Below are 12,857 nucleotides of genomic sequence, written 5' to 3'. Positions count from 1 at the left end.
ACTCATCTCTGATGGCGATGAGTCTGCCTACAGGTGGGAGACTGAGCGTCTGGTGACCTGGTGCAGGCAGAACAACCTAGAGCTAAACGCTCTGAAGACAGTGGAAATGATAGTGGACTTCAGGAAGAGCCCAGCCCCACCCACCCCCATCTCCCTGTGTGACTCCCCCGTGGCTACCGTGGAGCATTTTCGCTTCTTGGGAACCACCATCACACAGGATCTCAAATGGGAGCTAAACATCAGCTCCCTCATCAAAAAAGCTCAGCAGAGGATGTATTTCCTGAGGCAATTGAAGAAGTTCAACCTGCCAAGGACTATGATGGTGAACTTCTACACCTCCATCATTGAGTCCATCCTCACCTCCTCCATCACCATCTGGTACGCTGCTGCCACGGAGAGGGACAATAACAGACTGCAGCGTATCATCCACTCTGCTGAGAAGGTGATTGGCTGCAATCTTCCGTCCCTCCAGGACCTGTACGCCTCAAGGACTCTGAGGCGTGCAGGGAAGATTGTAGCTGACTCCTCCCACCCTGGACACAAACTCTTTGAGACACTCCCCTCTGGCAGGAGGCTGCGGTCCTTCAGGACCAAAACCTCTCGCCACAAAAATAGCTTCTTCCCATCTGCTATTAGCCTCATCAACAAGGCTGGAGAGCCCCACTGTTGCTGATCAATTGCACCAATCACCAGAAAAAATTCCTTGTATGTGAAAACATACTTGGCAATAAAACTGATTCTGATTCTGATTCTGATTCTAAATGGACAGTGACCTCTGACCTCTGGACCAACTGCTCATCCACTGTGACCTCAGGTCCTGGATTGTGGACTAGTGGCAAGGGTTACACCCATTTGTCCTAAACATTTCTTATGGGTCCAAGTTTGTCCTCTTGATTATATTTTGTGATTGTTCTGGATCCTGCCTTTCATAGGGGATTGAAGATCATGTTACTTTGTTCATCTTTCTTTGAGTTTCTGAATCATTAGGGTCTTATTCCTCCTCAGAGCTGGATCATATTCAACATTGTCCTTTATTTCACATTTGTCCTGCACTCCCCCCTCCTCATGATCAAACATATAATCAAGAGCTTTTTGAGTCGTGAATCTTTATGTTGACAACTGCAGATCCTAAATGAGATGTGGGTAAGCCCTCAGACAGTTTGTCCTTATAGTGACCTCTGTGACCCCTCACTCACAGACAAAACATTTAACACCTGTACAAGAAAAAACTGGTTCCTGTAATAATAAACAACATAAAAGTTTCAAAGTTACAGGTCAGGTAGTGTCTTGAGTGTGTGTGTGTGTGTGTGCATATGCATATATGTGTGTGTGTGTGTGTGTGTGTGTGTGTGTGTGTGTAAGAAAGAGAGAGTGGTTGGTGTATGTGGCATCACATTTGCTGTGTGCCACTCTACAATTCAAGTCAATATGCTTTCTTGGCATGAACCATAATTTTTAAAAAATGTTACACAATGTTTTTTTATACTGTTTTTATTACTATTATCTTTGTTTTGTTGTCATGTTTGTTATTCATGATGGTTTGGTAACATTTACTATGCATTTCTCTGCATAAACAGCTCATAAATACTACCGGGTCAAATTTGACCTGTCACACTACATATGTAACTTTTTTTTCTAATAGGCATTTTAAAAAAAGAAAAATCGAAGTGTGTTTTATTATATTTAGTAGGTCACTCTTGAGGATATCATGACGTTTTGAGCTTTGAGTGTGCTGCTGATGCACAGTACTCTCCCACAATGCAATGCACAGGGGAAACTGAGCTGCTCACAACTCAAAAAAATACATTTGGGACTCAGTGTAGAAGCGTACAGGGCTGCTGGCAGCTCTTTGGGGTTACTGGAGGCAGTGCTAAGCAAACTGGTAACATTACCATACTAATACTTTCACAGTGACAATGCTAACAAGAGGGAACATGAACGTCTGAACCACACAAACAGCAAGCCAGCAGAATAATTATTGAGACATTTCACAAAAACAAAACTAAGAACCTGTTGGCATGAGAGGAAAAGTCGAGGGCAGTGTGCTTCATCCTCTGAGGACCACAATTATCATAGACAAATATTCATTGCAATAGTTACTGAGCTGTTTCAGTCTGGCTCAAAATGATGGACGGACGTATCCATCTGCAGAACTGTGGCACTAAAAATGATCTGAGAATCAGCCCTGAACCAGACACCACACTATCTCAAATTGTATCAGCTGTATTCTGCCTGGTACCACGTCAGAGTGCACAGAGAGCAGGTCAACATGCACACCCTCCTTGTTACATATTGTTACTTGGCAAGTTTTGGCATTAAGTAACAGAGTCCCTCTCTCCCCCTTCCCACTGTCCGTCCACATGATCAAAGCCCCCAAAGCTCAGCAAACCCCCAAACACATGGTCACTGGCACATTGTCTGCACTCCATCAATATCTTCCTGCAGCTCTGCGAGGCTGTAATTTACAGAGCTTCTCTCTGCTCATTGTGTCACTTGATCTGGTGACAGTGGATGATCTATTTGTGCAGCTCTGTTCTCCTCTCTATGAAGGCCATGTTATCACCCTGCACAGAAAGCCACTGCTCTCTGTTTCCTGCTGATTTGCCTTATAAAGAATTATGTCTCAGCTGTACCCGTGACTTCATGCATTTACATTTCTTCCAATGGAATTTTTTTTTTAAATTAAGACACCCTGATTTGATCTCTCATACCTTTCTACCTCCACGACAGCATATAATATTTTGTATTCTTTCGTGCAAATCAAGAAATCTTTTCCTGTCGATGGAAAATGTCAGTAAATACATTTGCTTGAGCAGGACATTGGTATAAATACTGTGAATACCTTCAGTCTTCTCACAGAACAGAACCACAACTCAGATGCAACACTGAAGACGACCACAGCAGCTTTTGTTCATTGTTTTCTAATTGCTATTGATTGACCTGACCCTCAGCACTCTATTTTGCTGGTTTAGGCGGCCAGAGGAGAAATCAATGGCCTGGGATACTCATGAGAGGATAAGTGGAGTCTGGCCAGGCCTTTCAGGGTTGGAACAGTGGAGGGGAGCAGCTGGGGAAGTGTCCGAGTGGAGGCAGTGGAGTGGAAGGCCTACAGAAAGAGCGTGACAGATAAACATGACCAATGACTTCCACATTATATAGTAATTTACCCTCTGGTGTTGTGGTAAAGTCTGTTAAGTGCAAATTCACTGATAAATGAAGACTGAGGTTCACATCCAGCCCTGTCTGTGGGTCAGGCCACAAAACTTCTTTTGTTCAGGTTCAGGTGGTTTTGGTTAAATATCTGGAGTCACTGTGAACCTTTTTTAACCTGAGCCAGGGAGACCCTGAACAGAACTGTAAATAGTTTAATGATGATGGAGTCACTGCAGGTGGAGAGTCTGAGAACATTACTGATCAACATATTTGCATCTTGTCAATATGTAAATTAGCAACATATCTCATACATTAAAAGAAAACATAATATGCTCTTCTTTACTGTTGCTGATTAGTTGTAAATAAACATAATTTCCAGGAGACAGGGTTGACTATCTGCATGGTTGGAGGGACGCCAACATCAGCCTCTTTGATCCTGACTGAATGTCTGAAAATTGTTTGAGAAGTTGTGAAACTTCGTGGTATTCATGGTCCTGGACTGAATTATTTCAGTCACCCCAACTTTTCCTCTGTGACATTAATGGCTCTAAATGTCTCTGTTACAATTGGCTGTATTACATGAATTTTCAGGCTGACACTGATGTCCCCTTCATGATGAACTATAATAATTTAGGTGATGCCCTGACCTTTCCTCTAGCGCCATCATCAGGTTCAAATTCTACTGTATCCTGTTCCTTCGGTTTATGATCAGAAACCTGCAGAAAAGTTCTGTTTAGTGCTAATCGCCAAATGTTAGCATGCTAACACGCTAAACAAAGACAGAGCACCTAAATACATTCTCACACAGCTGCTAGCATGGCTGTAGCCTCTTGTTTCTGCTACAAAGACTGCAAATCACCAACATACTGTGTGTGAGTTACCGATTAGCACAGGAGGTAACCAGTCCTGCACCGTTCCCAAAGCTAGAGTGAGCACACCCCCAACATCACATCTGCATAAAAACACATGCTGTACACCCCTTGACACACAAACACAGGTGAGGTCAGTCTCCTGATGACACCCCCACCCCGCCCCCCCACCCCCCAACAAAATGCTGGTTAAAGGCATCTCATGACTCAAGTTGTGATGTCATGAGCAAAGAATTACCCCCCCAATCTACTCTCCTAACCCCCTTTCTGTCTTCCACTAACACTTCATTGACTGTTGAAATTTATAAATCTGCTTGGCCTCCCCCCAGAACACTGGGTGGCCATTGGTGTGTGCTTATCACTGGGCTGAAGGTACCCTCCCCATGTCACAAAACTGACACTGATACAGCTTCATACAACATTTCAAGTGGATGTTACAAGGTGAGGATGAGACTGAGCTGAGGATAAGGAGCCAAGGAAAAGTCAGCATTTGTTAAATAGCGCACAGGACTTCAAGGACTTCCAAGGTATTTAATGACAGAATATGAATCCATGCATCTTAATGATTATGACATAACAACCACATGCTCCCTCTCTAAGGGGAGCTGAAGTTTTGAAACACATAACAATAATTTTCTTTTTCTTTCTTGAAAAATGTGTTGTTATGTTGCATAACTTTTCCAGCTGAAACAAAATTAATGAGAATTTCATCATATAGTCTGACTTTAGTTATTGGTTAAAAACATCAGACCATTTCCAACAACAATAATCAGCTGTGTTTCTGTTTCACCAATGAAAATTACAACATTTACAGTTTTCAAAGGTTGTGTTTTCATTGTGGATGAAGAGCTTTCAGCTAAGTGTCCTCTACTGTATGTCTGTGTGTAATGAAAGCAGATGGCATTGAGTGTGGCAGACAGAGCTGTGGGGGCCATTATTGGGGCAGCAGTGGCAGATGCAGCAGGTAAGATAAACAGTGTGTGATACTGATGCTGATATTGAGTTAATTACAGCAACCGGACCAAATCCGCCTCTTTCCGTTTCTACTGTATGTTTTCAGGATTTTATACTTTTTATATTAAGGTTCATTTCTCATTATACAAATAAGATGTGAGTTTATCTGTCACACTTGTTTTATTTCCTGTCAGAAGAATTAAGCTCCACTATCTTAAATTAATTAAATGTAAAAGCTCACTAATGTTTATAAGGTGTGACACAAACAGCATATCATTATTCCTCAGATTAGTACAGAAACATTATCAGTAGCATTATCCATATGCAACATCTGTACACACTGATAAAGTACAGGGGTGGTGCCTTAACTTGTGCAAGTCATGTTGACCTGCACATGATGTTATGAAAGCTGAGTTACTGCAAGAGCTGCTCTGATCAACGTGAATGAAGCAGGAAGAGTGTTTATGTTCACCACCACATGTCGTTCTTAACATGACACACATCGAAAACCTCTCACTGCTGACCATGTCACTCTTGTGTGTGTTGTCCAGGATTCTCTCGCTCCACTAAAATACACATCTGCCCCCATTTCCATGTTGTCTGTTATCAACAGCCTGTATGTACAGTAGGCCATGTCAAACACATCAGGGAAACGCAACTATTGAATCTTCCACTGCTTTTCTCCCACTTTCATGTGTGTGTGTATGTGTGTGTGTGGGTGTACCCATACAGCCCAGCCCATGCACTGGATCTACAGTCCAGACAGGCTCAGAGAAGTGCTCTCTGATCTGGAGCCATATCCAGAGTTCAGGCCTCAGTCAGCGAATCCTTTCTACCGCAGGACCACAGGAGAGCAGACCTGCTATGGAGACCAGGCCTACGTCCTGCTGGAGTCACTGAGTCAGTGTGAAGGTACTGAAATGACACTCTCTGAGCCTGTTAGTGTTTGACACATAGCACATGTCATTATCTATGTTACTGAGGTATAATTATGCCACAGCAACAGTTTACATTATATGTGACATTATAACTGACTTCCTCTTTCCTATCACAACAAATGTGACTCCTCAAACCTAAACTCTGACTCTGTGTCTTAGTGACATAGAGTCACTAAGACATTTTGGAGACTTTTCCATCTGCTTTTCTCATGTTGCACCTCAACAAAACCTGAGACAGATTTAGCTGTTTTTGCCCACAAACCTCTTCCTGTCCTCCTCTTCCTGTCAGAAATTAAGATTTATTGCAAAACATAATGTTTAGAGACATGAGGCAGAAATCAACACACAAACTGTCAGTCTAATCTTATTTGTTCATGGGAATTACTCTCAAGGCCTCATCTTTTAATTTACAAGAATACTTCATATTTTTTGCAAATGCAGTTAGATGAGACACTCTGTCTCAGGGGGGTTCTGTGTCGGTCTCATTGAACTTTTGGCAAACAAAAAGTGGTATAAATAGTATATTTCCCCAAACTTTTTCTTTACAAATACACTGTCCCACCAAAACAACCTCTACCTCATTTATAATGAAGCATCACCCAGTTACACAGTTAAAAAATGTCAGTACAATGTCAGTACATGGAGTAATGAGACTGGAGTTGTAGGGGGGAGCCAAACTGATCAACAAACTGAAGTTGATAGAAGCTACACAGATTGTAAAGGTAACAGAAATGAACCATGATTGTCTAAAGATACAGTTTGTCGCATGTTGGCAGATGTTGACGTGGATGACTTGACCAAGCGCATCTACAAGTTCTTTGGTCCAGGAACAGTTTACGACCTGCCTCTCAATGATCCCTACAGGAAGAAAGGAGGTACTGCACCTGTCCATTTAACCAAGTAACACCTCCACATTACTGATGTCCACATGTATCAAAGATCAACTTTAACAAGTCTGAAATGATGTGACCCCTCCTGTTACTGTCTGAAGCATCATGATTTTCCTGTCTGCTGATGGGTATTTTCCTTCTCCATGAAAATATTCCACACAGTCAGACTTCCCTGTCCAAGCTTTGTTACTCACCGGATGTCATGTAAATACAGTGCTGCTGTAACTCACCATAACAGCACAGGCACCAGGACACTGCAGACTGCTTTGTGTCTTGGAGTGAAATAAGAAGAGCTGTGTCACCATCATGGGCAGTGATGGCCACCATGACTAGAAAAGAGCTCCACCTACAGAAACTTCAACTGCATCAACAGGGAAATGTTGAATCTCCCCTCTGGCTTGTTTTGTCCCTCAGCTCCACTTACCACAGGCATTATCAGTCAGTAAGGATGAAGCTGTCAAATATTCATATTCCTCTATTTATTAACTGTTTGTTCAATGTGTCAGGTCCCAAAGCCACCCTCCCCATTGATGGCCCCTGGAGGAATGGCAGCCTGAAAGCTTTCATCAGAAATATGGACGCTGGCAAAGAAGAGACTGGTAAAGATCACAGATCATAAATATGTATTGATATTTTCACTTCCCTGCACAGCCATTACATCTGACTGTGAGAGATGGACCGGATTTCCAAATCAATCACATGAGCAGATTTCAGGCATTAAGATCAGTCTACTTCCTCGATTTAATCTTGTTTTTTCTGTCATCTCTTGCTCCTCCACCTGATTACTGGAAGAAACTGCACAGAATTATAAATACACCCATCCGGGAGGGAAAGCCACAGATTCAACCTTTAACTTCACAGAGATGACAGGTCTCAGGAGGCCAGGGTGGAGCAGATTTTTAAATACATACTGCCCTCTGTGTTTGGTTTAACACAGCATCAGCATCACTTTTTCAAAACTATGAGTTTGGGCCAAACTGACAATAAAATCAGTGAATTCTGGGGGGCTGTGTCAGTGATATGTGCAACCACCAACCTGGGGTGCTCCTGGTGTGGGGGTAGGAGGGTATGGCCTAGTGGTGTGGGTGCTGGGGAACAGGGTCACCTACAAGTATTAGTTTTGTTCTATGACTGCTTTCTTTCACACTTAAAGGAATTTTTTTGTATTTTAATTTTTTCACTTTGTATTGAGTCATATTTTACTACCTATAATTGGTGTGCATTGTACTTGCACCATGTGTCTGCTAGAATGTATTTGTGTTCTCTTCTTCCATTCATTATGTAGGTGGGACCATATATCTGTGTGGTTAGTGACCAAGAGGACATAGACCTATGTTTCCTTTGTTTTAAGATATCACTGCACCAAAAGCCCAAGAATCTGGAGATATCCTTTTTATGTTCTTGCAAGAATCCGGCTCATATCTGGAGATGTTTTGATATGAGTCCAGTCCAGTCCAGTCCGGATTTTATCATATATGGATCATAGTTTGAAATATCTGGGCAACTACATCTCTGGATTCTGGGGCATTTTGCACAGTGATATAAAACAATAAAAAATGATCACAAAATAATACAATTAAAATAAAATAAAAGAAGTGTGTAAACACCTTGACTGATGTTTTTGGGTTGTTATAATCTGTGGGTGTATATGTGTGTGTGTGTTTTTTTTTTTTTTTTTGAGGCTGTGAAGTGGACTGTCAGATGGATGGTGTCACTAAACTGGCTCCAGTGGTGGCCATGTTTGCTGGACAGCCTCAGATGCTGGACAAAGTGGAAAAAGCTGTGCGGGTCACCCAGAACAATGACATGTGTGTGGCTGTGACTCTGGCTGCAGCGAGGTAAGTGTGACAGCTTTATTCTATGTTAAATGGCCGTGCAGGTTTACACTCTGTGTCTATGTGGTTTCTTGAATAACACAAACATCATTATAATTAACTAAAATATCAAAAATACAACTTCAGTGATTTACACTGAAAGTCCTGTAAAACTTGACCCCTGTGTAAACTGTGTGGCCTCTCAGCAGCAAGAGACAAAGCAGTGGATAAACTTTGATGAAGCACAATTATCATAAAATAGTTTTGAGGGGAGTGAAGGGAGGAGACCTCTCAACCTTTGTCTGTTTAACTTTAAGGTTTTTGGAGCATTTCATTCTGAATGGTCCAGATCCCAACGCTCTGGATGCTGTTCTGGCTCAGCTGAATGATCCACAGAGACAGAACCCTCAGGAGCTGGACCGGGCTGTCATTGGTAAGACCACATGTGTTTTCAAAGCTGCTATTATCAGTGTTTTTATAGGACACTGTTAAACTGTCTGGATAAACTCATTTTAGTTTTTCTACCAATGAAACAAATGAGATGAGAGAGATTAATTTTCTCAGCAGACTCTCTCCCTAGTGAGGAAAAGAAACAGTAAAAAAAAGTAATCTTAAGTGAACTAACTCTTGGCTCCAGCTCCACACTTTACAGAGAGGTATCCATCTCCTCATTTAACTCACAGCAAGAGAGTGAATTTGTGTATTTCCAAAGACTGTATAAACTCTGTGAACTGTTGTCAGCATGTAAACTGTAATAAAACACTAAGCATACAAACCAGCAGGTCATATGGGAGCAGGAACATGATCATCTTTTGTAAATCAGCCACACATGAGCTCCAGTGTTTTAACAGCACATTTTGTCTCTGTCCCTGTATCTTTGCTGAAGCACACATCCACCAGGTGAAGGAAAACCGAGGCAAGACACCCCAGCAGCTCATACCTGCTGTGTTCACAAACACATGAGGTAAGCCGTTCGGCGGCGGCAGGATCCTGCAGGATCCAGGTCTGTTGACTTGGGATGCCCTGCGCAGCCTTCCTGTCAGTAGATCTGTTAGATGGTCCTCCGGCCTTTGATCTCCAGACTAATGGTCTCCCTTCTCCTTCCTCCTCATTTCCACCTCCTGCTGGTACAAGTGCCTCAGGTTTACAGGGCTGAAAAATGTAGCTACTTAATGTGCACATGATGTGTTCAAATGCCTGCTATATATGGAAACACTAAAGCAAAGCATAGTGTTTTTGAAGGGACATTAATGACTAAATATTTTCTCATCTGAACAGACTGGACCCTCTGATCTGCCTCAGTATGTCTCAGTCTGTTACTGACTCTGGATCTGTGTCCAGCTTTGCCAGGTGCATTCCAGGGAGCGCTTCACGGAGTCCTGACACTGAACCAGCTGGATGAAGCAGTCAGGGACACCATGCGCTGTGGGGGATGCACCGCCAGCCGAGCCTCCTTCATAGGAGCCTGTTTTGGAGCACAGGTACTGTAGGCATGTGATTGTTAGGCCAACATCTCCCCCACCCTGACCAACCAACATCCCTCTGATACGACCCACAGCAGTGTCTCCTGAAATAGCAGCCCTATGTCTTGGTTAGGTTTAGGAAAAGATGGTGATTTGGGTTAAAATTAAAAAAAGTACTTCCTCACCATTACACGATCTTTGTTGTCATGGTTACAATAATAATAACAAACAGTCATGGATAATAGAAACAACATAAACTATTACTTTCACATGGGAATTGAACACCGTTGACACCCTGGGTCATATTCATCCATCCACCCAAACCTCCTCCTGATGTGGACTTTGTTGCTCTATAAACTACGTCACCGCACTTTTCCCTTTGCTCCTGTCATCATTGGTACGACCACTAGATGTTGCCTGGCAACAAAGCCTAACTATTGGTCATAGTAACCTGCAGGGCAGATGACCTGTGGGCTTGTTTGTTATAGGACAGTCACTAATGGAAACCAATAAGAGCAGCAAAGAAGTTTAAATTCCACGTTGATTCTATGTAACTCATTAAAAAGCATTGTGGAAGATGTTTTGGTTTAGTTTTGTGAATAAGAGAAAGTTTATTCATTATACATGGGAAGAAAAGGTTGAGGGGCAATGAAGGTTCTGGCAGTTGGATGCAGAGAGGACTAGGTGGATGTCAAGAAGGGTTGAGAGGGGACTGGAGGCTGGGCAGTGAGGGGGGCTTACCTGGCAAGGCAAGGAGTGAACTGGGGAGTGGGCAGGCAGAGTGAGCTGAAAGGGGACTAAAGGTAATGTGGAGAACAGGGCTGGATGTCCTGCTGGCAGGGGAACAGGCAGGGAAGCAAGCAGGCAAGGCATTGAGCTTTGGAGGTTGGAGACAGGTGAAGCAAGGCTGGCTGGGTGAGAGGCATGCTGTGGTCCTGAGAACAAGGAAACAGTAATTAGCATAGAGCAAAAACCCACAGCCTGACAGTGAGCTGCCAAACTGCCTGAAACAACAGCTTGGGGAAGGGTGGATGCAGAACAGGGGCAGATATACTGCTGGACTGATGATGGGTAGCAGGTGTGCCAGCTGATTGGCAATCAGGTAGCTGACACACACACACACACATACACACACACACACACATATCTTCACTGAGCAGCACATGAAAATATATGATTTTGCATCTGATTTTCTTTAATTGTGGATCTGTGCTTGATGAATGTGACAGCGAGCTGATACTGTGAAACTCCCTGTGACGCTTTCAGCTGTTCTCTTTCAGACTGGTCTCCAGGGAATCCCAGAGTCTTGGAGGAAGAGGACGGTCAGATATCCTCTGCTGCTGGAGTTAGCCCAAAACGTGGTCAAAACAAAGTCAGCAAATGTAGTTTAGCTTTGACTTTGACTCAGAACCTATAATGGAGTGTTAATAATTGCCTTTCAAAGCTATCTTAAACCTTGCAGATGTACTTTGGCACGACAGTCCATGACAGTTACATTTTAAAGTCTTGTACTGAATGAAACTTGAATCTGCTTGCTCTGCCAAAACTGCATCCTGCAAGAAAGTATAATTCTGTGCAAAGTATTCATGTTGTGTTGAGGACATGAAACACCTTTATCCTCAGCAGCTCATTTTAAGCAAAGAATAAAGACCTTATATGTCTCCAACATGTGTGTACTGTTCCCTTATCCTTTTTCAGGTTCTTTTCTGTAAAGTGGACATTGTGGATTTCTGATCTCAAGAAGACATGCCTTGCCTTGGTGAAAAAGTCATTTTTCTGAAGTCAGGTTTCAGCAGGTTTTCCCTCAAGTACTTTGTGCTATTGTGAAGTGAAAGAGCAGATACAGATTTACTTCTGGAACAACAGGGAGTGCAACATGTTCCTTCCTCAAGGAGCTGTTCTGCTGTCTGAATAGTGCTGACATCCATATCCATGTTTAAAACACCCGCCCCAACAATGCTGAAAGTCAGCCAAGCTTAAAGCAGCCAGAGCCTTAATATCTTTGACATAGTGTGGTTATAAAAAAAATGTGTGTAGGCTACTGTTGGAGTCTGTTTGTTGTTTTTACAGCTTACTGTCTTGTTGGAAAATAATAAATATGCAGTAGCTTGTTCAAACACTATAAATCAACATATTTACTGATTTTACATGTCATCTTGGCAAAGCACTAAGAGTCCCAGTGTTTCAGCTGTGTAGCCTGGTTTAGCTGAGTAAAGGTTGTGGCTGATGGTGCGCTGGTAGCTTACAGAGGAGAAGTCATTTGATTTCTCTCTCTGCCTGACTTCCTCCCACACAGCAGGTAGCAGGCGCTGTCTGGCATAATTACATCCAGACCTGGGGAGTGTTTTTGTTTTTCCAAAATCTGCCAAAGTCCACTTCCTTGAGACGTTTTCTTAGAAAGAGTAGAGGGTTGCAAAAGATATTATGTTGTGGAAATATTTTCATTGTGTCAGCATTACTCGTCAGCATACATAACAAGGCAAATGATATTACAAGGCAAATAGTAGCATATGTATTGCAGTTTTATGAGGATATAGATACTGTCATTATCTCATTTCACACCTATGTGCCCTAAACCTGCATCGTGCTGTTATAAAACAGATGATATTCTAAAGGGGGAGGCCTGAAACAAGCTCTCCCTGTCTCCCTTGCACCAATTTGTATCTCACTTTCATTACAATTACAGTGTTTGGAGTCTAGCCATGACTGCTGCTAAAAAAAACACTGAAATTATTGGGACAGATAAGGGCTCCTATCTCCTCCCCCACATAGACAT

General features: G+C 42.6%; 1 protein-coding gene across 2 annotated transcripts; it reads left to right on the top strand.

Annotated features, from left to right (window-relative positions):
- Positions 1-4,371: 4,371 nt before the first annotated feature.
- On the top strand, positions 4,372-11,747 carry LOC139625668 (crystallin J1B-like). Of its 2 annotated transcripts, none has more exons than XM_071485839.1 (10): positions 4,372-4,549; positions 4,920-4,986; positions 5,709-5,888; positions 6,691-6,789; positions 7,311-7,403; positions 8,486-8,642; positions 8,936-9,051; positions 9,505-9,582; positions 9,960-10,099; positions 11,362-11,747. In XM_071485839.1, exons 2-10 carry the CDS (start codon positions 4,920-4,922, stop codon positions 11,470-11,472), a joined length of 1,041 nt encoding a protein of 346 aa, XP_071341940.1. In that variant the 5' UTR covers positions 4,372-4,549; the 3' UTR covers positions 11,473-11,747. The 2 variants fall into 2 exon arrangements, with proteins under 2 accessions (XP_071341940.1, XP_071341941.1); XM_071485840.1 differs by having other exon boundaries at positions 4,917-4,986.
- The last annotated feature ends 1,110 nt before the right edge of the window (positions 11,748-12,857 follow it).

Source organism: Trachinotus anak, unplaced genomic scaffold (genome assembly GCF_046630095.1).
Source record: "Trachinotus anak isolate AG129_WGS33_773 ecotype Australia unplaced genomic scaffold, CSIRO_AGI_Tana_v1 ptg000009l, whole genome shotgun sequence".
NCBI lineage: Eukaryota > Metazoa > Chordata > Actinopteri > Carangiformes > Carangidae > Trachinotus > Trachinotus anak.
The sequence above is the reverse complement of the archived record's forward strand: the minus strand, read 5'-3'. Positions and strand labels throughout refer to the sequence as shown.